This window comes from Neofelis nebulosa, chromosome 7 (assembly GCF_028018385.1).
Source record: "Neofelis nebulosa isolate mNeoNeb1 chromosome 7, mNeoNeb1.pri, whole genome shotgun sequence".
Lineage (NCBI taxonomy): Eukaryota > Metazoa > Chordata > Mammalia > Carnivora > Felidae > Neofelis > Neofelis nebulosa.
In genome coordinates, this window is record NC_080788.1 from 48,616,244 (window position 1) to 48,638,967 (window position 22,724).

Sequence of the window (22,724 nt, forward strand, 5' to 3'; positions counted from 1 at the left end):
GGGTGGAACCTATCCTCTCCTAATACTACCCTTTCTCTTTCTTTCTTAAAAATGTTTATTTATTTTAATAGTAAAGGAGAAAGTAGAGGAGGGGGTATTTATTTTGAGAGGGGGGCGGGAGAATCCCAAGCAGACTCTCCACTCAGCATGGAGACCCACCCACATGGGGCTTGAGTTCATGACCAGGAGATCATGACCTGAGCCAAAATCAGGAGATCATGACCTGAGCCAGACACTCTTCTGAGCCATCCAGGCATCCCTACCCTTTGCATTTCTGATGTACAAATTTAATCATACTTTCCTGTTCGCCTTAAAATAAAGTTCTTAACATAAGCACTTTACCCAGCCAATCAACATCTTTCCTGAAGTTGTCCTTGCTATTTCTTCAATTGTGTTTTTGACCCCTCTCCCTTGTTCCCTACATTTCAGGCTTATGAGACCACTCAGGTTCTTATATCATTGTCTTGTTTCATACTTCTTTTCTTTTGCATTGCCTTGAATCCCTTTCTCCTGCTTTGCTAACCCTTGCCCTTGCTGCAAAACCAAGTTTACTGTAATATATTCATTGCTTCCTTGCATGTTCCCCTTCATAGTGGCTCAGTCCTTTGTACAGTCATTCCGTCATATAGATGTCTCATTTTCAACAGTACATAAGCATTTGCTTCTATATGTTTCCTTTATGGTGATGGTGAATTCCTTGATAGGAGGGACTGTGTCTTTGGACTGGAACTCTTAGCACAGTACCTGATGCATGTGCAGCCTAGTAAATGTTTAGCTCAGTTACCCTTTCTGCATATCTATTAACATCTCCCACAACATATGATCAGAAATGGTAGACTAGATGTTTTACTACAGTTTATTAATCTGGTGATTACTATCTTAAATCCAATCATGAGTGTCTAAGTGGAAGATCTTAAGAACTGATTGATTTTACTATTGGCTTTTACAACTTTTTAGCTTTTTTCATATGCTTACAAATATTCTGAAATTGAAGATTACATTTTAAAACTCAGCATTGAAATTTGGGGCTTTTAAACATAATTAGAAGGAAATAATGTAGCCTGGCTGAAATGAATCTGAACATTTTTCCCTTTATAGCTCTTCCCTTTAACCCGTGGTTATGTATATAGTATGAATGAAACCTGCAAAGAACACACTAATGTAATTGACCTGAAATATTTATTTTACATGTAGCCTTGGATTAGTTATGTGACCTGCAGAAAAATGCAAGAAGTGACATTTGGTTTACTTTAACCTTTAGAGAGAAAGGATTGTCCTTTATCAGAAAGATCTGTTTCAGCAAGTTCACATACAGAGGAAAAGTAACTTATTTGCAATCTTGATTTCTAATCATTGTTGAAATTGATCACACTCTTTCTGTTCTCTTTACACTGAAATCTTAGTGTTTGTTTTAAATGCTGTACTACTTTTTTCTATAAAAAGTTATTGCAACATTCCCAGGTGAAAAGTGTAATTAACTTAAATAGCAGGTCTTTAGCTCAGAACTTTGAGCTTAGCAAATTTCAATGTCTTCTGCCAAGCAATTGAATATCTCAAATGATGACTATTTCAGCAGGTATCTTTAATGAATAAGAATTACAGGTAAGAACATTTTTTTCTTTTCCAATAAATGTTAATGAGTTGCATTAAAATTTGTTAATCTTTTTTTAATTTCTTAATCTTAAAGTATGCTTTTGTAATTATAAAAATGTAGTGTACATTTTAGTGATGAATTTGTAACTCTGAAATTTTTTATAGTGTGCTTTTCTAATTTTTTAAATATTTGTTTTCTTAAGTATTTCACTGGTTATTATAATTCTGTTCCATAAACAGAATATCAGTATAGTTAAAATAAGATTGGGATCATAGACCTCTTACTGCTAATTATTTCAATAACTTACTTTGTTCTCATTTACTAGTTTCTTAGCCAGTAAAATGAAGCGTAATAAAAACCTCTGTCACTAACCTACCTTCCAGAGATAGTAGGAGGACCCAGTTTCCCCAAATGAAATGTCAGCAATAATAGTAACACATGCTTATTGGCTTTCATTTTAATTGTTGCGTAAAATCCGTTCATTAGAACAGCCATATGTGAAAATGATAAGCACAGTAAAGTTTCTTTTGTAAGAATGTAAGATTGATCTTTGATAATGTTTCAGTAATAAGCTGAGAAGGAAAATTCTTTTATAAAATATTTTTAAACTACTTTGTGAGTAGTTTGTTGCACAGCTTTTCGAACTGAGTTTAAAATATTTACTGCTTAGAAATAAATAAAAATCAGTTGTAATATACAAATTTATTTTAAAGATTTTTAAAATTTATTTTTGAGAGAGTATATGCACATGAGTGTGCTAAAAGGGGGAGGGGCAGGGGGAAAAAGAGAGAATCCCAAGCAACGTGGACTCACTGTAATGGTGTGATTATGACCTGAGCCAAAATTGAGAGTCAGACACTTAACCAACTGAGCCACCCAGGCATTCCTATTCAAATTTACTTTAAAATTTCATTAGTCCAATGTTTACTCTTTGTTTCTTCAGACTAAGGTTTCATATTTTCTTACTATTTTGTAGATATTATTCTTAAGACTATCATTTTCCTGTATAAATCATTAAAGCAATGAAGTTAGACTAAGCACTTGAAATTTCATCTGTATGAATATTGTTTTTCACAGTTAAACACTTTAGAGAATTACAAAATCTTTGACTCCCAAAATGATTGACATTTATGCATTTTGTCAATATTTCTGCAAGTTTTATTTGCTTAAATTTGTTTAGTAAATTAGTTATAAATTATTGTAATACACTACTAACAGAGTAAAAGAACAAAAAAATACATGCTCAATTTCCAATGGTTTGCAATCTCATGTAATAATTAAAATATAGATAAGTAATTTTACACAAATTATTGTTAATATTTAGTAAATTATTAGCCTTTATCAACCTAATTTTTTCAGTTTGACTACAGAGAATGGAGAAAGAAAAGGATGTATGTACACCAGCTGTATTTCACTAACCATGAGAGTAGCTTTTAGGATATTTGACATTTCTATCCTATTATATGTCTTCATTTGTGTACATGAAATTTAAGTCAGTATAACTGTTGCTTATGTTAAATGTATTAACCTTTTAGGTATAACTGTAAGCCTTCATAAAATAATGAATTCACCTTACTATGTATTAATGGCATTTTAGATCAGGTAGGCACCCAACTTATATGGTTTATAATTGAGTTTAATATATAATATCAGCAAACAATATTGAGTTATCAGCAGTTTGTAAAAGATCTTTTGGGAAAGCTAGCTTTTATATTAAATTATTTCAAAAGATTTCATAGATGGTATATGCTTTTCTGAATGTTGTAATAAGTTACAATTAGTTTTTTTATTTCTAGAAGCCAAGTTTAAAAATTTATAGTTACTATTTGAGCTATGCTTATGAAGGCTCTTAAGAGACTATATCCTTCAGAATTCTAAATTGTTTCTGTGAGTTTGCCACTTTAATTATAATAGATATCAAAATAGCATTACATTGAATTTCATAATAGATAAAATTTCTCTTTCTCTTCTCTCCCTTTTTAAGCCCTATAATAGTAAATATTCATGCATATTTATATATGAGGCATAAAACGTGCTTTCATTTTTTAAATGAAAAGTAATTCCTTTTTTGAAATTGTTTTACTAATGTATTATGTCCTTTATTTATAATTGTATTTAACATAGAGAAAATTTCATAAGTGCTCTTAACTTTAGAAAAGAAGGAAGTACATGTCTGTATTAATTTATTTAGCACATTTATTGAATCTGTTTATTTTGTGCATTTTATTTTTCCCTTAAAACATTTATAGAAGTCATTTACAAATCTACTTTAGTTTAGATTTACATTTTAATTATTTTAAACATGCAAAAAAGAACTATCTCATATTTTTCCATTGTAAATATAAAATATTCAATACTTATTTTGTTTTCAAGATCAAAAAATGAAGCTCCCACTAAGGAACAAGAACCTGTGTCTGAGGTAAATTTTGTTTTATTTGTACTTTAAAGGTTTATACATTTGAAAGTATTACTGGTTTAATTTTTCAGACATTTCAGTTCATTGTGTGTACATCAGTAATTATTGGCATATGGCATATTATCAGGGAAAAAAATTTGAGATTTGTTTTTTGTTTGTCTTTAGATAATAAAAATATGTAACTCTAATAAGTTGTTTTTGTTTTTACAAAGGCATCACATATTTCACTTGCCTGTTGTTTAGTTCAACTAGTGAGTTAATGGAGATAAATTTATGATATAAAAATCCTGAAATCAGTAAAACCTCAAAGATTTGACACTTTGGAATACTAATCTTTACAGATGATTATATTTTCTGGGATTTTTTAAAAGACTTAACTGGTTTTTAAAATAGAAATATTTTATGCTTTAGCTACTTATTAAATGTGTTTTACCTATCTTAAACTGGTACTCTTAATATAACACTCAGGATTATCATATAAATGTTATTTACTAGGCAGTCTACTGGATGTGTATAGAAATAGTTTTGCTCAAGTACTTGTTCTTTTGATGTCATTATTTTTAATATTACAATATATTACATGTCTCCTTCTGAGTGTAATGAAGTGAGGCAGGTTCAGCATTTATGTTTGGAACAGCATTTCTTGTCTTGTAGAGTTAGTGAGACCTAGACAGAATTAGCCGCCTTCTTCCAAGCAGCTTTCTTTTACACCACAGAAAGTTTCCTTCTGTTTGAAACGTTTTTAATACAAATAAGTTTCATAGAAATGGGATTTTTTTGATTATATGATTATTCTTGAGTGAGTTTTGGTAGTTGTAGTTTTTAATGTTGAATTTATCTATGTAGAGTTGTTTGTACTATTTCCTTATTCTTTTAATGTCTGTAAGGTCTGCAGTGATCATCCTCTTGTTCATTCCTGATGTTAATAGTTTGTGAGTTCTTTTTTTTCTATTATTGTCATATATTTTACTTTTATATAGGTTATAAAGACAAAGTACAGTGTTACTGTTTTTGTTTTAGATAGTTATTTTTTTAGAGCAGTTAAAAATTCTAAAAAAGAGTTTCATATTCACTGCGGTTTTTACCATGCCCAATGCTCGTTGTTTCTTTGTTAGCTCCCCATTTCTGTCTAGTATCACATTCTTTTTGCATAAACAACTTCCTTTGATATATTTTATGTTGCAGATCTACTGGTAATTAATTCTTCTGTGCTCTTTTCATTTAAAAATATCTTTATTTTTCATTTTTGAAAGATATTTTTTGGTGAGTGTAGAATCATTTTATTATCTCTTGGTTTACATATTTTCTGACAGAATGTCTTACTGAATTTTGATCTTTTATATATATATTATATATATATATACATATATATATAAATGTTTTGGTTGTCCTCAAGATTTTATCTTTATTTTATCTATAGTTCTCATCAGTTTGAGCATGATGTATCTTATTCTGGATCTTACATATGTTTATTTATGTCTATCTAGTTGTTTATTTATTTGGGACATTTACCCTGATTGGTGTTCTCTGAGCTGTCCTGAATCTTATACTTTTGGGGTTTCAATATCCTCTGAGCTGTCCTGTATCTTCTACTTCAGTTTCCTAAATACTATACCATTTGATGTTTGTCCCTGTTCTTAGATGCTTTGTTTTAGTCTCCACCCTACCCCACACACACTTTTTTTGTGTTTTAGTGTGGGTAGTTTCTACCTATTGACCTTTGTTCAGTTTCACTGATTCACTTTTTCAGTGATCAGGTCTGCTGATGAGCTCATCAAAGGTATTTTTCATCCCTGTCATTTGTTGTTGTAGTTGTTGTTTTCCTAGCATTTGCATTGATTTTTGCAGTTTCTGACCCTCTGCTAAAATTCCCATTCTGGTCATGCATGTTGTCCTCCTTTTTTACCAAAGGATTTAACATATTAATAATAGTAATTTAAAATTTTCTGTCTGATAGTTCCAATAGCTGGGTCATTTATAAGTCTGGTTCTACTGATTGCTTTGTCTCCTTACAGTCCATTTTTTCCCATTGCTTTTTTTTTTTTGGTGTTATATCATGTTTGGTTAAAAGCAAGAAATTATATCTAGGACTAAGATAAATACTGTATATATATCTGAAAATAGGTGTACCTTTTCTTATGTTAAGTCATTACTATGGAATTTTGTTTCACTTAATAGTGAGTTGAACTGGGTTGTAGCTTTCTTGTTGCAATGGTTACCCTTAACATACTACAGGTTCAATTCCTCTGGTATTTCTTTGTGCTTAGGGTGGGAGTTATATCACTGGAGGTTTTTTCCCTCAATATCCTTGTTTCACACTCAGCTTTAGTCCCTGTGACACTGAGTCTTAGAGGGTGTGTCTTTCTCTCTCTACACTGTTGCCTTTTTTTCAGCAGTAGTGCTGTTGCTTGTTATTTGGTGTTTGCTAGCCTGGAGGTGGGTGGTGGGGCATGGGGTGATGTTCTGTATTCTGGTTTTGCCTCACTCTTAATATGGCTGTGTTCTGGGTCTTGAGATTAGGAATTTTTTCTTCCATCCCCTAGCCACAGTTGGTCCCTGTGCCCTGGGGACAACAGAGTTTGCCCATCTTCTTTCCAGTATGTAGAGGCATGAAGAAAATTTATGAATCCATATGAATATGAATCCATATTTTTGTCACGTCATCTACTGATTCTTTTCTGATACATTCATACTTAACTAGAATAAATCTTTGAACTCTTACTTTCCTTTGATTGCCCTGTTTCATCTGTGTCAAATGAAACCAGCCTTTTATACATAAACCAAATTTCTTAAATTTATTTTTTGTTAAAAGAAAAAACCTAATACTAAAAATTCAGCAAGCCATCATCAGAGTTAAAGGCAGTCATATTGAATGGAAGGCTACATAGAACAATCTTGGTCCAGGTATGTCTTTCAAGTATAACGTGATGTGGATAGTTCTTTGAATAGATGCAAGTATTTATTTTAGGTACACCTGTGATAGGATGGATAGGTTGAATTAATCTTCAAGATTTTGATTAGATGGTGTTACCATGCCCAGATAATATTTTCCTGGTATCACTCTTTTTCATTCTGTAGTTTTACATTTTCTCTTTGAAAGTTAGTTCCTTTCCTATACTAGATTATAGTTGGAATTATGATTTAGTGGCTTCTAACATAGCCTCTGTTGCACAACTATTTGTATTCTGTATGCTCAACAGTCTACTGCTATTGTTCTATAACTGTATGTATGCCATGAATCTTCCCCTCCAATTTGAGGGTTAGTGGAGTTTCATTATAATGTAGGTAGGGAGTAAGAAGAATCAGGTAGAGATGCCTTTTTTTTCTAAGTTTTTATTTAAATTCCCGTTAGTTAACATATAGTATAATATTAGTTTCTGGTGTACGATATACTGATTCAACACTTCATACCACAACCAGTGATCATCACAGCAAGTGCACTCACTCCCTGTTCCCCATCACCTATTTTACCCATCCCCTCCACCTCCCTTCTGGTAACCATCAATTTATTCTCTGTCATTAAGAGTCTGTTTCTTGGTTTGCATATCTCTTCGTTTTCACTTTGCTCATTTCTTTTGTTTCCTAAATTCCATATATGAGTGAAATCATATTGCGTTGTCTTTCTCTGACTGACTTACTTCGCTTAGCATAATATTCTCTAGCTCTGTCCATGCCATTGCAAATGACAAGAATTTCATTCTTTTTTTATGGCTGAGTAATACTACATCTTCTTTAAACATTCATCAGCTGATGGACATTTGGGCTGTTTCCATAATTTGGCTATTGTAGATAATGTAGATAATAACCCCAATCTCAAGATTGGGGTACATGTATCCCTTTGAATTAGTATTTTGTATTCTTTGGTAAATACCTAGCAGTGCAATTGCTGGATGGTAGGGTAGTTCTGTTTTTAACTTTTTGAGAAACCTCCACACTGTTTTCCACAGTGGTTGCACCGGTTTGCATTTTCATCAATAGTGCAAGCCACATCTTCTCTAACACCTCATTTCTTGTGTTGTTGATTTTAGCCATTCTGACAGATATGCAATGATACCTCATTGTAGTTTTGTTTTGTATTTCCCTGATGATCAGTGAGGTTGAGCATCTTTTCATGTGTCTGTTGGCCATCTGTATGTCTTCTTTGGAAAAATATTTATTCATGTCTTCTGCTCATTTTTGAATTGGGTGATTTGTTTTTTGGGTGTTAAGTTTATAAGTTCTTTATAGATTTTGGATCCTAACCCTTTATTGGCTATGTCATTTGAAAATATCTTCTCCCATTCTGTAGGTTGTCTTTTAGTTTTGTTGATTGTTTCCTTAGCTGTACAGAAGATTTTTATTTTGATGAAGTCCCAGTAGTTTATTTTTGCTTTTGTTTCCCTTGCCTCAGGAGATCAATCTAGAAAGAAGTTGCTAAGGCTGATGTCAAAGAGGTTACTGCCTGTGTTCATGAGAATTTTTATTTTTTCCTGTATCGCATAAAGTGTTTCATCCATTTTGAATTTATTTTTGTTTATGGTGTTTCTTTTTATTTATTTATTTATTTATTTATTTATTTATTTATTTATTACAATATTCCAAATTGATTTTGTTTTTTTTGTTTTTTTTAATTTATTTTTTTATTTTTTAATATATGAAATTTACTGTCAAATTGGTTTCCATACAACACCCAGTGCTCATCCCAAAAGGTGCCCTCCTCAATACCCATCACCCACCCTGCCCTCCCTCCCACCCCCCATCAACCCTCAGTTTGTTCTCAGTTTTTAACAGTCTCTTATGCTTTGGCTCTCTCCCACTCTAACCTCTTTTTTTTTTTTTTCCTTCCCCTCCCCCATGGGTTTCTGTTACGTTTCTCAGGATCCACATAAGAGTGAAACCATATGGTATCTGTCTTTCTCTGTATGGCTTATTTCACTTAGCATCACACTCTCCAGTTCCATCCACGTTGCTACAAAAGGCCATATTTCATTTTTTCTCATTGCCACGTAGTATTCCATTGTGTATATAAACCACAATTTCTTTATCCATTCATCAGTTGATGGACATTTAGGCTCTTTCCATAATTTGGCTATTGTTGAGAGTGCTGCTATAAACATTGGGGTACAAGTGCCCCTATGCATCAGCACTCCTGTATCCCTTGGGTAAATTCCTAGCAGTGCTATTGCTGGGTCATAGGGTAGGTCTATTTTTAATTTTCTGAGGAACCTCCACACTGCTTTCCAGAGCGGCTGCACCAATTTGCATTCCCACCAACAGTGCAAGAGGGTTCCTGTTTCTCCACATCCTCTCCAGCATCTATAGTCTCCTGATTTCTTCATTTTGGCCACTCTGACTGTCGTGAGGTGATATCTGAGTGTGGTTTTGATTTGTATTTCCCTGATAAGGTGTTTATGGTGTTTGTTAAGAAAGTGGTCCAGGTTCATTTTTTTGCATGTTGCTGTCCAGTTTTTCCAGCACCATTTGTTGAAGGGACTTTTTCCCATTGATTATTCTTTCCTGCTTTGTTGAAGATTAGTTAACCATATAGTTGTGGGTTCATTTCTGGGTTCTCTGTTCTATTCCATTTATCTATGTGTTTGTTTTTGTGCCAGTACCATATTGTCTTGGTCACTACAGCTTTATAATATAACTGGAAATCTGGAATTGTGATGCTTACAGCTTTTCTTTTCTTTTTAGGATTGCTTTGGCTATTCAGTGTCTTTTGTGGTTCCATACAAATTTTAGGATTGTTTGTTCTAGCTCTGTGAAAAATGCTGTTGGTATTTTATTAGAGATTGCACTAAATGTGTAGATTGCTTTGGGTAGTATTGACATTTTAACAGTATTTGTTCTTCCAATCCATGAGCATGGAATGTCTCTCCTTGTGTTTTTGTCATCTTCAGTTTCTTTAATCAGCATTTTATAGTTTTCAGAGGACAGGTTTTTCACCTCTTTGGTTAGTTTTATTTCTAGGTATGTTATTATTTTGGGTGCAATTGTAAATGGGATTGATTCCTTAATTTCTCCTTGTGCTGTTTCATTGTTATGTATAGAAACACATCACATTTCTGTGTGGGGCGCCTGGGTGGCTCAGTGGGTTAAGCATCTGACTCTTGATTTCAGCTCAGGTCATGATCTCATGGTTTGTGGGATTGAGCTCCCACTGTCAGCATGGAGCCTGCTTGGGATTCTCTCTCTCCCTCTCTCTCTCTGCTCCTCCTCCACTCGCATGCTCTCTCTCAAAATAAATAAATTAATTAATAAATTAATTAATAAACACTAAAAAAAGGAAATGCAACAGATTTTCACACATTAATCCTGAAATTTTACTGAATTCATGTATCAGTTCTAGCAATTTTTTAGTGTAGTCTTATGGATTTTCTATATAGAGTATAGAATATATATTTTCTATATGGATACTCTATATAGAGTATCATGTCATCTGCAAATAAAGAAAGGTTGAATTTTTTTTTGCTAATTTGGATTCCTTTTATTTCCTTTTGTCATCTGCTGAGTGTAGGATTTCCAGTACTGTTAAATAGTAATGGTGAGAGTGGACATCCTTGTCTTATTCCTGACTATAGACGAAAAGCTCAGTTTTTCCCTGTTCAGTATGATATTAGTTGTGTGTTTTTCATATATGGAATTTATTATGTTGATATGAAGTTTATTATGATTATGTTTATAATTATTATTATTATTATTATTATATATCACATTGATTGATCTGTAAATATTGAGCCACCTTGCAATCCAGGAATAAATCCTCCTTGATCGTGGAGAATGTGTTTTTAAATGTATTGTTGGATTCAGTTTTTTAGTATTTTACTGAGAATTTTTGCATTCGTGTTTATTGGGGTATTGGCCTTTAGCTCTCTTTTTTTGGAGTCTTTGTCTGGATTTGTCTGGATTTGTTATCCGGGTAATTCTGGCCTCATACAATAGATTTGGAAGCTTTCCTTCCTTTCCCATTTTTTGGAATAGTTTGAGCACAGTAGGTATCAGCTCTTCTTTAAATGTTTGGTAGAATTCTCCTGTGAAGCCATTGAGTCCTGAACTTTTGTTTGTTGGGAATTTTTTGATTACTGATTCAAATTCTTTCCTGGTTATTGTTCTGTTCAAGTTTTCTATTTCTTCCTGTTTCTGTTTTAGTAGTTTATATGTTTCTAGGACTTTATCCATTTCTTCCAGGTTGTCTAGTTTGTTGGCGTATAGTTTTTCATAATATTCTCTTATAATTGTTTGTATTTCTGTGGTGTTGGTTATTATTTCTCCTCTCTCATTTGTGATTTTATTTATTTGGATCCTTTCTCTTTTCTTTTTGATAAGTCTGGCTAGAGGTTTGTCAATTTTATTGATTTTTTTCAAAGAACTGGCTCCTGGTTTCATCGATGTATTGTATTGTTTTTTTAGTTTATCATTTCTGCTCTAATCTTTATTATTTCCTTCTTTCTGTTGGCTTTAGGCTTTATTTATTCTTCTTTTTCTAACTCCTTTAGGTGTAATATTAGTTTGTTTATTTGAGGTATTTTTCTTCTTAAGGTAGGTCTCTATTGCTATATACTTCCCTCTTATCATAGCTTTTGTTGTATCCCAAAGGTTTTAGACCATTGTTTTCATTTTCATTTTTTCCCATGTATTATTTTTATTTCTTCTTTGATTTCCTTGTTGACTCATTCATTGTTTAGTAACAGGTTGTTTAACTTCCATGTATTTGTGGTCTTTCCAAATTTTTTCGTGTGGTTGATTTCAAGTTTCATAGCATTGTGGTCAGAAAATATGCATGACATGATCTCAGTCTTTTTGTGCTTGTTGAGGCCTGATTTGTTATCTAGTCTGTGATCTGTTTTGGAGAATTGCCCATGTGCACTTGAAAAGAATGTGTATTCTGCTTTAGGATGCAATGTTGTGAATGTATCTCTTAAGTCCATATGGTCCAGTGTGTCATTCAAAGTCATTGTTTCCTTGTTGATTTTCTGCTTAGATGATCTGTCCATTGTTGTAAGTGGGATGTTTATGTCTCCTACTATTATTGTATTATTATTAATTAGTTCCTTTATGTTTGTTATTAATTGTTTTATATATTTGGATGCTTTCATGTTGGGTGCATTAATATTTACAATTGTTAGATCTCCTTTTTGGATTGTCCACTTTATTATGATGTAGTGTCTTCATCATTTGTTAAAGTCTTTGTTTTGAAGTCTCATTCATCCAATATAAGTATTGCTACTCCAGCTTCCTTTTGACATCCATTTGTGTGATAAGTGTTTCTCCATCCTCTCACTTTCAATTTGCAGGTGTCTTTAGGTCTAAAATGAGTCTCACAGGCAGCATATGGATGGGTCTTGTTTTGTTTATCCATTCTGACACACTATGTCTTTTGATTGGAGGATTTAGTCCATTTACATTCAGAGTACTTATGATAACTGTGTATTTAGTTCTGATTTATTACTTGTTTTGTTATTGTTTCTGGAGATTTTCTCTGTTCCTTTCTTGCCTTTGTCATTTTTGGTCTTTCCTTTCCACTCAAAGAGTCCCCTTTAATATTTCTTGCAGGGCTGTGGGGCCATGTTAGTGATCACAAACTGTTTTAGTTTTTGTTTACCTAGGAAACTGTCTCTCCTTCCATTCTGAATGATAGCCTTGCTGGATAGAGTATTCTTGGCTGCACATTTTTCCCATTTATCACTTTGAATATATCATGCCACTCCCTTCTGGCTTGCCAAATTTCTGTTGAGAAATCTCCAGCTAACCTATGGGTCTTCTCTTGTAAGTCAAGGACTTCTTTTGTCTTGCTGCTCTTAAGATTTTTTTTCTTTATCACTGTATTTTGCAAATGTAGTTACAATATGTATTGGTGTGGCCTGCTTTTGTTGATTTTGATGGGATTTCTCTGTGCCTCCTTGATCTGGATGTCTATTTCTTTCCCAGATTAAGGAAGTTTTCAGCTATCATTTCCTGAAATAAATTTTGTGCCCCCTTCACTCTCTCTCCTTCTTCTGGAACTACTATAATATGAATATTATTATGTTTATGGAGTCACTGAGTTCTCTAAGTCTATTCTCATGTTCCATAATTCCTTCTCTTTTTTGTTCAGCTTCATTATTTTTCCATTATTTTGTCTTCCATATCACTAATTTGTTCCTCTGCTTATTCCAGCCTGCTGTTCCTTGCATCAAGCCTGTTTCTAATCTCATTAATTGCATTCTTCATCTCTGATTGTTTTTTTTTAACTTTTTTTTCTCTGTGGTATGAGTCATCCTGATGTCTTCTATTCTTTTCTCAATTCCAGTGAGTGATCATTATGATTGTTGCTTTAAATTCTCCATCAGGCATGTTACTTATATCTCTTTCACTTAACTCTGGCTGTGACCTTATCTTGTTCTTTCATTTGGGATAAATTCCTCTGTCTTGACATTTTATCTGATTCTCCTGGTATGTAATTTTCTATTGTTTGTAATCATTAACTTTTTATATTTTTCATACAAATGTTTATGTATACCTATTTGGTTGTTATATATTTTAATTTATATAAATTAATTAAATGTTGGGGTGCCTGGGTGGCTCAGTTGGTTAAGCGTCCAACTTCAGCTCAGGTCATGATCTCACGGTTTGTGAGTTTGAGCCCCATGTTGGGCTCTGTGCTGACAGCTCAGAGCCTGCAGCCTGCTTCGGATTCTGTGTCCCCCTCTCTCTCTGCCCTTCCCCCACTCCCAGTCTGTCTCTCTCTCAAAAATAAATAAACATTTAAAAAATTAATTAAATAAATGTTTGTTATGTTTAGCTGAATGTACTAATTAAAATAAATGTATTTAAAATGTATACCAAAAATTTCTTAAAACAAATATGGCACCTAAAAAGTCAAGTGGTGCATAGGGAAAAACACATACACAACTTGATCAGAATTATAGGGCACTGTAACAAGTCAGGGTGGAAAAACACAATATTCCAGTGGCTGAAAATTATAGTCTTTAATGTTGATTGATACTATTAGAATAGAATTACTATGAAATTCAGAGTTAAATAAAGACTTTTCTTTGAAATGTGAGGAAAAAATAAAGAAAATGAAATGTTGGAAGTCTCAGAAGCTAGATTTCTTAAGCATCAGCAAGAAAATAAGAAGATGCCTTTGAAATAAATTTATTAATTCTTCATTGTTGCCACATATTTCTAATAAAATCAAAATGCTTTTAATAGAGCATGGGCCTATTCAACATGCAGATTTTGGAGTATCTGTTTTACATCATGAGCAACTATTTTCAAAAGTTGGATCTTTTTTTTTTCTTTTCTTTTTAATGTTTATTTATTTATTTTGAAAGAGTGAGTGAGAGCATGAGTGAGGGAGGTGCAAGGAGGGAGAGAGAGAATCCCAAGCAGGCTCTGTGCTGTCAGCACAGGGCCCACTGCAGGGCTCAATCTCACAAACCATGAGATCATGACCTGAGCTGAAATCAAGAGTCATGCTCAACTGACTGAGCCACCCAGGTGTCTCACAACAGAATTAAATTTTTGTAACCAAAAAAATGCTTTCAAATTTTTCTAAAATTTGAAAAATAATTTGTGATCACAAAAATTCCATGTTTCATCTTGATGCTTTTAAAATGTTAGTATTTTTTTTTTCAGTTTATTTATTAAAGAGAGAATGAGAGAGAGAGAGAGAGAGTGCACATATGAGCAGGGGAGAGGGAGAGAGAATCCCAAACAGGCTCTACCCCATCATTGCATAGCCTGACCTGGGGCTCGATCTCATGTCCTGTGAGATCATGACCTGAGCCAAACCAAGAGTCAGATGCTTAATCAACTGAACCACCCAGGTGCCCCTTAAAAATGGAAGTATTTTTAAACATATATTCACTGATAGTTTAATAGATGATGCTTTACAGAATGTGTTAAAATATGTGTCAGTGATTTTAAATGTATGTTTTGTGCAAAAATTATTTATTTCTTAGATGGGCATAGGAAACTCTTGGAAGTCCAAATGCTGGAATGTTTATAAATCACTTGAACTTACAGGAACTCCTCATCATATAACTAATCATTAAAAGGCTTCTATGCTTTATTTGTCTAGTAAAATTTAAAAAAACATATAATGCTGTTAGCAAATCATGTTAAATCTGAAATACCATGAAGAATAAAAAAAAGCAAAATGTTTCCTTGCTCTTTGGAAACCAGATATACTCCATTATGAATGAATGTGCCTGATTATTTACATTAAGAATAATGTCATTTAAAGAGGAGAGTTTTATTTGACTTGATTGAAACAAAAGGAAAAACTGGACAATTATGTCTTAAAAAAACTTTTCATTTTAAAGAAAAACTCAAAATGGTCTAGCTTATGAAATTATCAATAAGTTAAAAGAGATCATATTTATACAAAAATTGTCCTGGCCAGGTATATGATAATGGAGCAGGTATGTCAGATGTATACAAGGGTATATAATCCAATATTTCTCCTCCAAAATAATTATGCCAAATTTCTGCCTTGCTCAGCTCATAATCATAATTTGATATAATAGTACAGCATCTATGAATTCAAATATGATTATCTTTTTCAGTATTGTAGAAAGGATATATTTTGGGAGTTGGTTAATTCAACAAGCACATGGAATATTCTTGACTATTCTAAATACAAATTAAAATCACATACAAAATAAATCACATACAAAATAAAATCACATATGTGATAGGCATTAAGATTAAATGCAATTGAGATATTTTGTATACAAATTAAAGATTTTTATCAAGTATGAAAAGATAATATCAAATGTCAAAATTATGTTGAACTCAAAAGCATCTTGATACAAATATATTACAGATTTTTACACAACTTATCAGTATGATATTTTGAACAAAGTGGCAAGATATAATAGAACTCTACAATCAGAAAAATCACCATAAATAAAACTGCATGCTTAATAAAAGGCTTGTGCCTTTGCCAACAACAAATGAAACAAAGTAATTTGACAAGTGTGTTCATTGAATATAAAACATAAGCAATAAATGTGAATATTCACATGAATTTCAAAATTAGACAAAAAGAAAAGAAATTAGAAATGCATGAGTCAATGATTGAGGGTATTTATAATTATAGAGAAAGTGCTTATCAAATAGACATTAAGATTATAAATGTGCTAACTTCATATTTGAAATATATATATGAAAAATTAAGGTATCTTCAGAATTTAGAATTTTTAAAACCAGAAAAAAATTATTTTCTATAAATTACATTGATTTACACAAAGCAGCCACTGACTCTGTTCTCAAATATCCTGACATTTTAAGTTCTATCAAAATTTCATGTAGAATAGTTTGTTACAATATCAATAAATTATAAAATTGGGAATTGTATTCGGGTCCTCTAAAATTGATTAGCAATGCTAACCATCATCAGAGCTTTCAGCAAGTAATAATATTTTTGCGACTGAAGGGTGTTCCTTCAATTGTAATGGTTACCGACTGATCAGTAGAACTTCTTTCAAAGTTGGAGTCACTCCTCTCAAACCCTGCCACTGCTTTATCAATGAAGTTTATGTAATATTCTAAATCTTTTGTTGTCATTTCAACAGTCTTTACAGCATCTTCACCAGGAATAGATTCCATCTCAAGAAACTACTTTTTTGTTCATCCATAAGAACCAACTCCTCAACCATTAGTTTTATCATGAGATTATACCAATTCAGTCACATCTTCAGGCTCTACTTCTAACTCTAGTTCTCTTGCTGTTTCCACTACATCTGCAGTTACTTCTTCCACTGAAGTCTTAAACCCCTCAGTCAGCTGTCAGGGTTGGAATCAACTTCTTCCAAACTCCAGTTCATGTTGATGTTTTGAACTCTTCCTATGAACCATGAATGTTCTTAATGGCATCTAGACTGATGAATTCTTTCCAAAAAGTTTTCAGTTGACTTTGCATAGATCCATCAGAGGAATCACTATCTATGGCAGCGATAACCTTATGAAATGTATTTCTTAAATAATAAGACTTGAAATTCGAAATTACTCTTTGGTCCATGACTGTAGGATCAATGCTGTGTTAGAAAGCATGAAAAACATCATTAATCTTATGTACATCTCCATTAGAGCTCTTGGGTGACTGGGTGTCTTGTCAGTGAGCGGTAATATTTTGAAAGGAATCTTTTTTTCCTGAACAGTAGGTTGCAACAGTGGGCTCAAAACATAGATTCATATCTGTAGTAAACAGATATACTGTCATCCAGCCTTGGATTATGCCACAGCTGCCATAAATCTTTAATTTGTAAAATAAAATGCATATCTGTGAAATGCATGTAATAAAATGAATATGTCTGTATTTTGGAATTCCTGAGTCTGTTGAATGCCTGCAACTTCCAGGGGAAGACTTGGTTGGTAAATTGTAATTACTATTGGTTAATTTAAGCATTCAATACAGTAGCAGTTACCCACCCCCAACCCTCAGCCACATAGCAAGCAGCTGTGCACATGTACCTAGAACAGCTTGCGCAAAGCTTATGAGACCAGAGTGGCCAAAAAAGATACCACCCTCCAAATATTGAGGAGCTGTGCTGTTATCACTGATTGATACTTTTTATCACAGCATTGCACAGAAGTGGGCACATTGTTGTTAAAACCTCTCCTCATTGTTGCAAGCCCCTCCCCTTATAACTGATGTGACTTCCAGGGGATTTAAAGGTACAGTGCCCTTTTTCCCCCCTTAGTTTTTTGCTTTTTCCCCATTCAGGAGCCTGACATTAAAGATTAGGACATTCAAAAACAATCACATATATGGGTAAAATTAGAAAGTGATTGTACATGCCCAGAGAAGGGCTCAGCATAGACCTAAGAAGACCTTAAGTTTACATCTCATGTTGATCCTGGAACAGAGACAGCCTACAACAATCAAAAGAAACAAAAACAATAGCAAAAACATCAGAGACTGGGAAGGGGGAGAATCTGATTTCCAAAGTTACTACATTATTAGTTTCAAATGTCCATTGTACAATAAAAAAAAAATTACAAGGCATACATAGAAACAGGCAAGTATGGCCCATTCAGAGGGGAAAAAGGTCAATAGAAACTGGTCCTGAAAAAGACGTAATGGCAGATATGCTAGACAAAGACTTTGAAACAACTATTTTAAAGATGCCCAAAGAACAGAAGGAATGTGGGGAAAGTCAAGGAAACAGTATGTTAACAAAATGTTAGAGTGAAAACGTGAAAAGGTAAAAATACATTCTGGAGCTGAAAAGTTCATTAACTGAAAGTGAAAAGTTCACTAGAGGGATTCAAAAGCAGATCTGAGCATACAGAAGAAAGAATCCGAAAACTTGGAAGACAGGACATGGAAAGTATTGAGTTTGAGGAACAGAAAGGAAACATATTGAGGAAAAGTGAACAGAGCCTGAGGCAGCTGGTGCCCACCATTATGCAGACAATTATACATATCATGGGAGTTCCAGAGAACATTTGACAGAAACAAAGAGACAGAGAATATTTGAAGGAATAATGATAAAAAAAACTTCCCAAATTTGGTGAAACACATGAATGTAAACATCAGGAAGCACAGTGAATTCCAAGTAAGATGAACTCAAAGAGACCCACACTGAGGACACATTATAATCAAACTCTCAAAGGACAAAGAATCTTGAAAGCAAGAGAAAAGCAAATCATCACATCTAGGGGACCCACAAAGATTATCAAAAGATTTCTCATCAGAAACTTTGGAGGCCAAAAGGCTGTGGACCAATGTATTCATAGTGCTAAAAGAAAAAAACTCAGTCGATAATTTTATATCCATTAAAACTATCCTTCAAAAGTGAGATATTCTGACATAAAACCTAAGAGAGTTTGTGGCAACTACATCTGTCCTGCAAGAAATGCTCAAGGGAGTCGTTGTAAGGTGAGATTAAAGGACACTACGTGGTAACTCAAGGATGTGCAGAGAAATAAATATCTAAATAAAGGTAAGTACATGGGGAATTATAAAAACTAATAGTATTGTAACAATACTTTGTAATTGTCTTTTTGTTTTCTATGTGAATTAAGAGATAAATTCATTAAAAGAAAAAAAGTTAGTGTATATGCTAGTATTACTGTAACTTTGGTTTCTAATTCCAAATTTGTTTTCTATGTGATTTAAACACATTTAAAATAATTATTAGTTTATGTCTGGGTACACAGTTTATAAAGATGTGATTTTGTTACAACAGCCAAAAAGCATGGGACAAGGGGGGCAGAGAGGGAAATGGAGCTGTAAAGGAGCACAGAGTTTTTGTATGTTATTGAAGTTAAGCTGGTATAAAATCAAATTAGAGGGTGACAATCTTAGAATGTTAAATGTAATTCCCATGGTAAGCACACATACACACACACAAATAACTATACACAAAGGAAACGAGAAAGGAATTTATTTATTTATTTTAGTTTTTTTTCAATTTTTATTTTTGAGAGACAGAGACAGAGCATGAGTATGGAAGGGACAGAGAGAGAGGGAAACACAGAATTCAAAGCAGGCTCTAGGCTCTGAGCTGTCAGCACAGAGCCCGATGCGGGGCTCGAACCCATGAACTGTGAGATCATGTCCTGGGCCAAAGTCGGACGCCCAACCGACTGAGCCACCCAGGTGCCCCGAGAAAGGAATTTAAACATTTCAGCACAATCAACTAAACACAAAGTCAGTAGTGGAGGAAATGAGTGCCAAAGCAGTTATAAGGCATACAGAAAGCAAATAACACAATGACAGCTATACCTCCCTCCTTATCAGTAATTAATTTAAATATAAATGGATTAAACTATAATCATAAGACAAATGTTGGCAGAATGTATAATAACACATGACCCAAGAGCATGCAGTCTACAGGAGACTCATAAGAGATCTAAAGACAAGTTAAATGAAAGGATAAAAAGGGTATTACATGCAAATAATAACCAAAAGAGAGCATGGGTATCTTTACTAATACCAGACAAAATAGACTAAATGAAAAAAGTTTACAAGAAATAAAGAAGGACATTATGTATTAATAAAAGGTTCAATACAACAAGAAGATACAACAATTATAAATATTTATGTACCTAATGACAATTCACCAAAATATATGTAGCAAAACTAACAGAATTGAAGGGAAGAATTGACTGTTCTACAATAATAGTTAGAGTTTTCAATACCCCACTTAAAATAATGGATAGAACAATAAGATGTAAGTAAGGAACTAGAGAACTTAAAAAGCTAACTAGATTTAGCAGACATTTAGAGCTAGATTTAGTTCTGCCCAGAAATGGCAATTAGTCAAGAAAAAGAAAAGGCAACCAAATTGGAGAAAAGGAAGTAAAATTATCCTGTTTATGTAGAAACCCTGAAGAGTCCACCAAAAAATAAATAACAAAACAAAAACCCTGTTCGAACTAATAAATGGGGGTGCCTTGGTGGCTCAGGCTGAAGGGTAACTTTAGCTCAGGTCATGATCTCATGGTTTGTGATTTCGAGCTCTACATCGGGCTCAGTGCTGACAGCTCAGAGCCAGGAGCCTGCTTTGGATTCTGTGTCTCCCTCTCTGTGCCTCTCTGCTTGTGCTGTGTCTCTCTCTCTCAAAAATAAATAAACATTTAAAAAACTAAAAGAAACTAAGCCAAGTAGGAGGATACAAAGTCAACAGACAAAAATCAGTTGCATTTCTATACACTAAAAGTCTGAAAAGGAAATTACCAAAATAATTCCATTTTACAATAGTATCAAAAAGGATGAAATAGTTAGGAATTAACCAAAAGGATGAAAGATTTGTAAAATAAGACTAAAAATCCTTACTGAAAGACATTAAAGAAAACATAAATAAATGGAAACACAACCCATGTTCACAGATTGGAAGACTTAATATTGTTAAAATGTCCATACCACCCAAAGCAATGTACCAATTTATTGCAATCCCTACAAAAGCCCCAAAGACAGTTTTTAACTTTTTCCCATCCTAAAATTTATATGGGACCTCAAATAGCTAAAACAATTTTGAAAAAGAAGAGCAAAACTGGAGGGCTTACACGGATTTCAGAACTTACAGCAAAGCTACAGAAATCAAAACAGTGTGGTATTGGCATAAAGACAGACACATAGACCAGTGGACTAGAATAAAAAGCCTAGAAATAGGCCTCATATATGTAGTCAAATAATTTTTTACAAGGTAGCCATGATCAGTGGGGAAAGGACAGTCTTTTCAATAAATGGTGCTGGTAAAACTGGATATTCACATGCAAAAGAATGAGGTTGGACCCTTACCTAACACCATATACAACCATTAACTCAAATTGGATCAAGAACCTTAATGTAAGACTGAAAACAGTAACATTCTTGGAAGAAAATAGGATACAAGTTTTATGACATTGTATTTGACAATAATTTCTTAGTTATCACACCAAACCACACAGTCAAAAAAAAAAAAAATACACAAATTGGTCTTCCTAAAAATTTAAAAATTTTGTACATCAGTACAGTATCCACAGAATAAAAAGGCAACCCACAAAAGACAGGAAATATTTGCCAATCATATGTCTGATCCAGAATATTCAGAGAACTCCTAAAACTTAATGACAAAAAACAAGCCAATTAAAAAAATGGGTAAGACTAGAACAGACTTTTCTACAAAGAAGATAGATATATAAATAGAAAAGATATGCAACACTAATTATTAGAGAAACACAAATCAAAGCTATGATGAAATATCAGCTTATACCTGTTAGGATGACTATTATTAAAAACAACACAACAACAACAAAAACAAGTGTTGATGACAATGTAGAGAAATTGGAACCCTTGAGTGCTGTTGATGGGATTGTAAAATGATACAGCCAGTATGGCAATTTCTCAAAAGAAAAAATATGTATGATCTAGCAGTTCCACTTCTGAGTATACTCAAAAGAATTGAAAGCAGAGACTAATTCAATTAGTCTGTATACCAATTTTCGTATAACATTATTCTCAGTAGCTAAAATACGGAAGTAAACCAAGTATCCGTCTATAGATGAATGGGTAGGCAAAATGTGATATATACATACAGCAGAATATTATTCAGCTCTGAAATGGAAACAAATTTTTCAATATGCTACAACATGGATGAGCCTTGAATGCATTATGCTAAATGAACTAAATCAGTCACAAAAAGATAAATACAATATGATTCCCCTTTGTAAAGTACTTAGAATAGTCAAAATTATAAAGATGGAGAGTGTAGTGGTGGTTAGAGGCTGTGGGGGAGAGGAGAATGTGGAGTTAATGTTTAATAGGTATAGAGTTTTAGTTTTACAAGATAAAGGTATGGGGATGGGTGGTGTTGATGGTTGCACAACAGTGTGAATGTATTTAGTATCATTGAACTGTACACTTAAAAGTGTTTATGATGGTAAGTTTTATGTGTATTTTATCACAAAAAAAAAAACGTGTATATAGGGGTATGTGTTTTTTCTTTTACTTCAGGTTCCAGTATGGCTTGGCATAGCACTGATCTCAGCATAGTTACATCACAGCTTTTGAGACCATTATGTGTGCTGATCCAGGAAGTACTATGATTTCTTTTCCTTTATTATATCCTTTCCTTTTACTTTTATGGAGTTAAACAATATATATCTTTACTCATTTGTTTTTCTATACACTTAATGCTGTTTTTTTTTTAAAAATGTGATTTATTTGTCTAATGTTTGGAAGTATTTTTTCCAAATGTTCACACACATCACAAGAAATTGTTGGAGAGTCTGTATATCTCCTTAGATCTCCTT

At 33.2% G+C, this 22,724-nt stretch overlaps 1 protein-coding gene across 12 annotated transcripts in view; it reads left to right on the forward strand.

The window, feature by feature from the left end:
- ZNF280D (zinc finger protein 280D) overlaps positions 1-22,724 on the forward strand; it is a 320,006-nt gene that overhangs the window by 283,006 nt on the left and 14,276 nt on the right. For 10 of the 12 annotated variants that reach the window (XR_009264122.1, XM_058737626.1, XM_058737625.1 and 7 more), the window contains one exon: positions 3,968-4,013. Coding sequence is in view for 11 of the 12 variants with exons in the window: in XM_058737626.1 (XP_058593609.1) it covers positions 3,968-4,013 (46 nt within the window). In the remaining variant the exon portion in view is untranslated. Of the gene's footprint in view, positions 1-3,967; positions 4,014-16,555; positions 17,299-22,425; positions 22,509-22,724 lie in introns of those variants that run through there. The other 2 variants (XM_058737634.1, XM_058737635.1) reach the window with 2 other exon arrangements.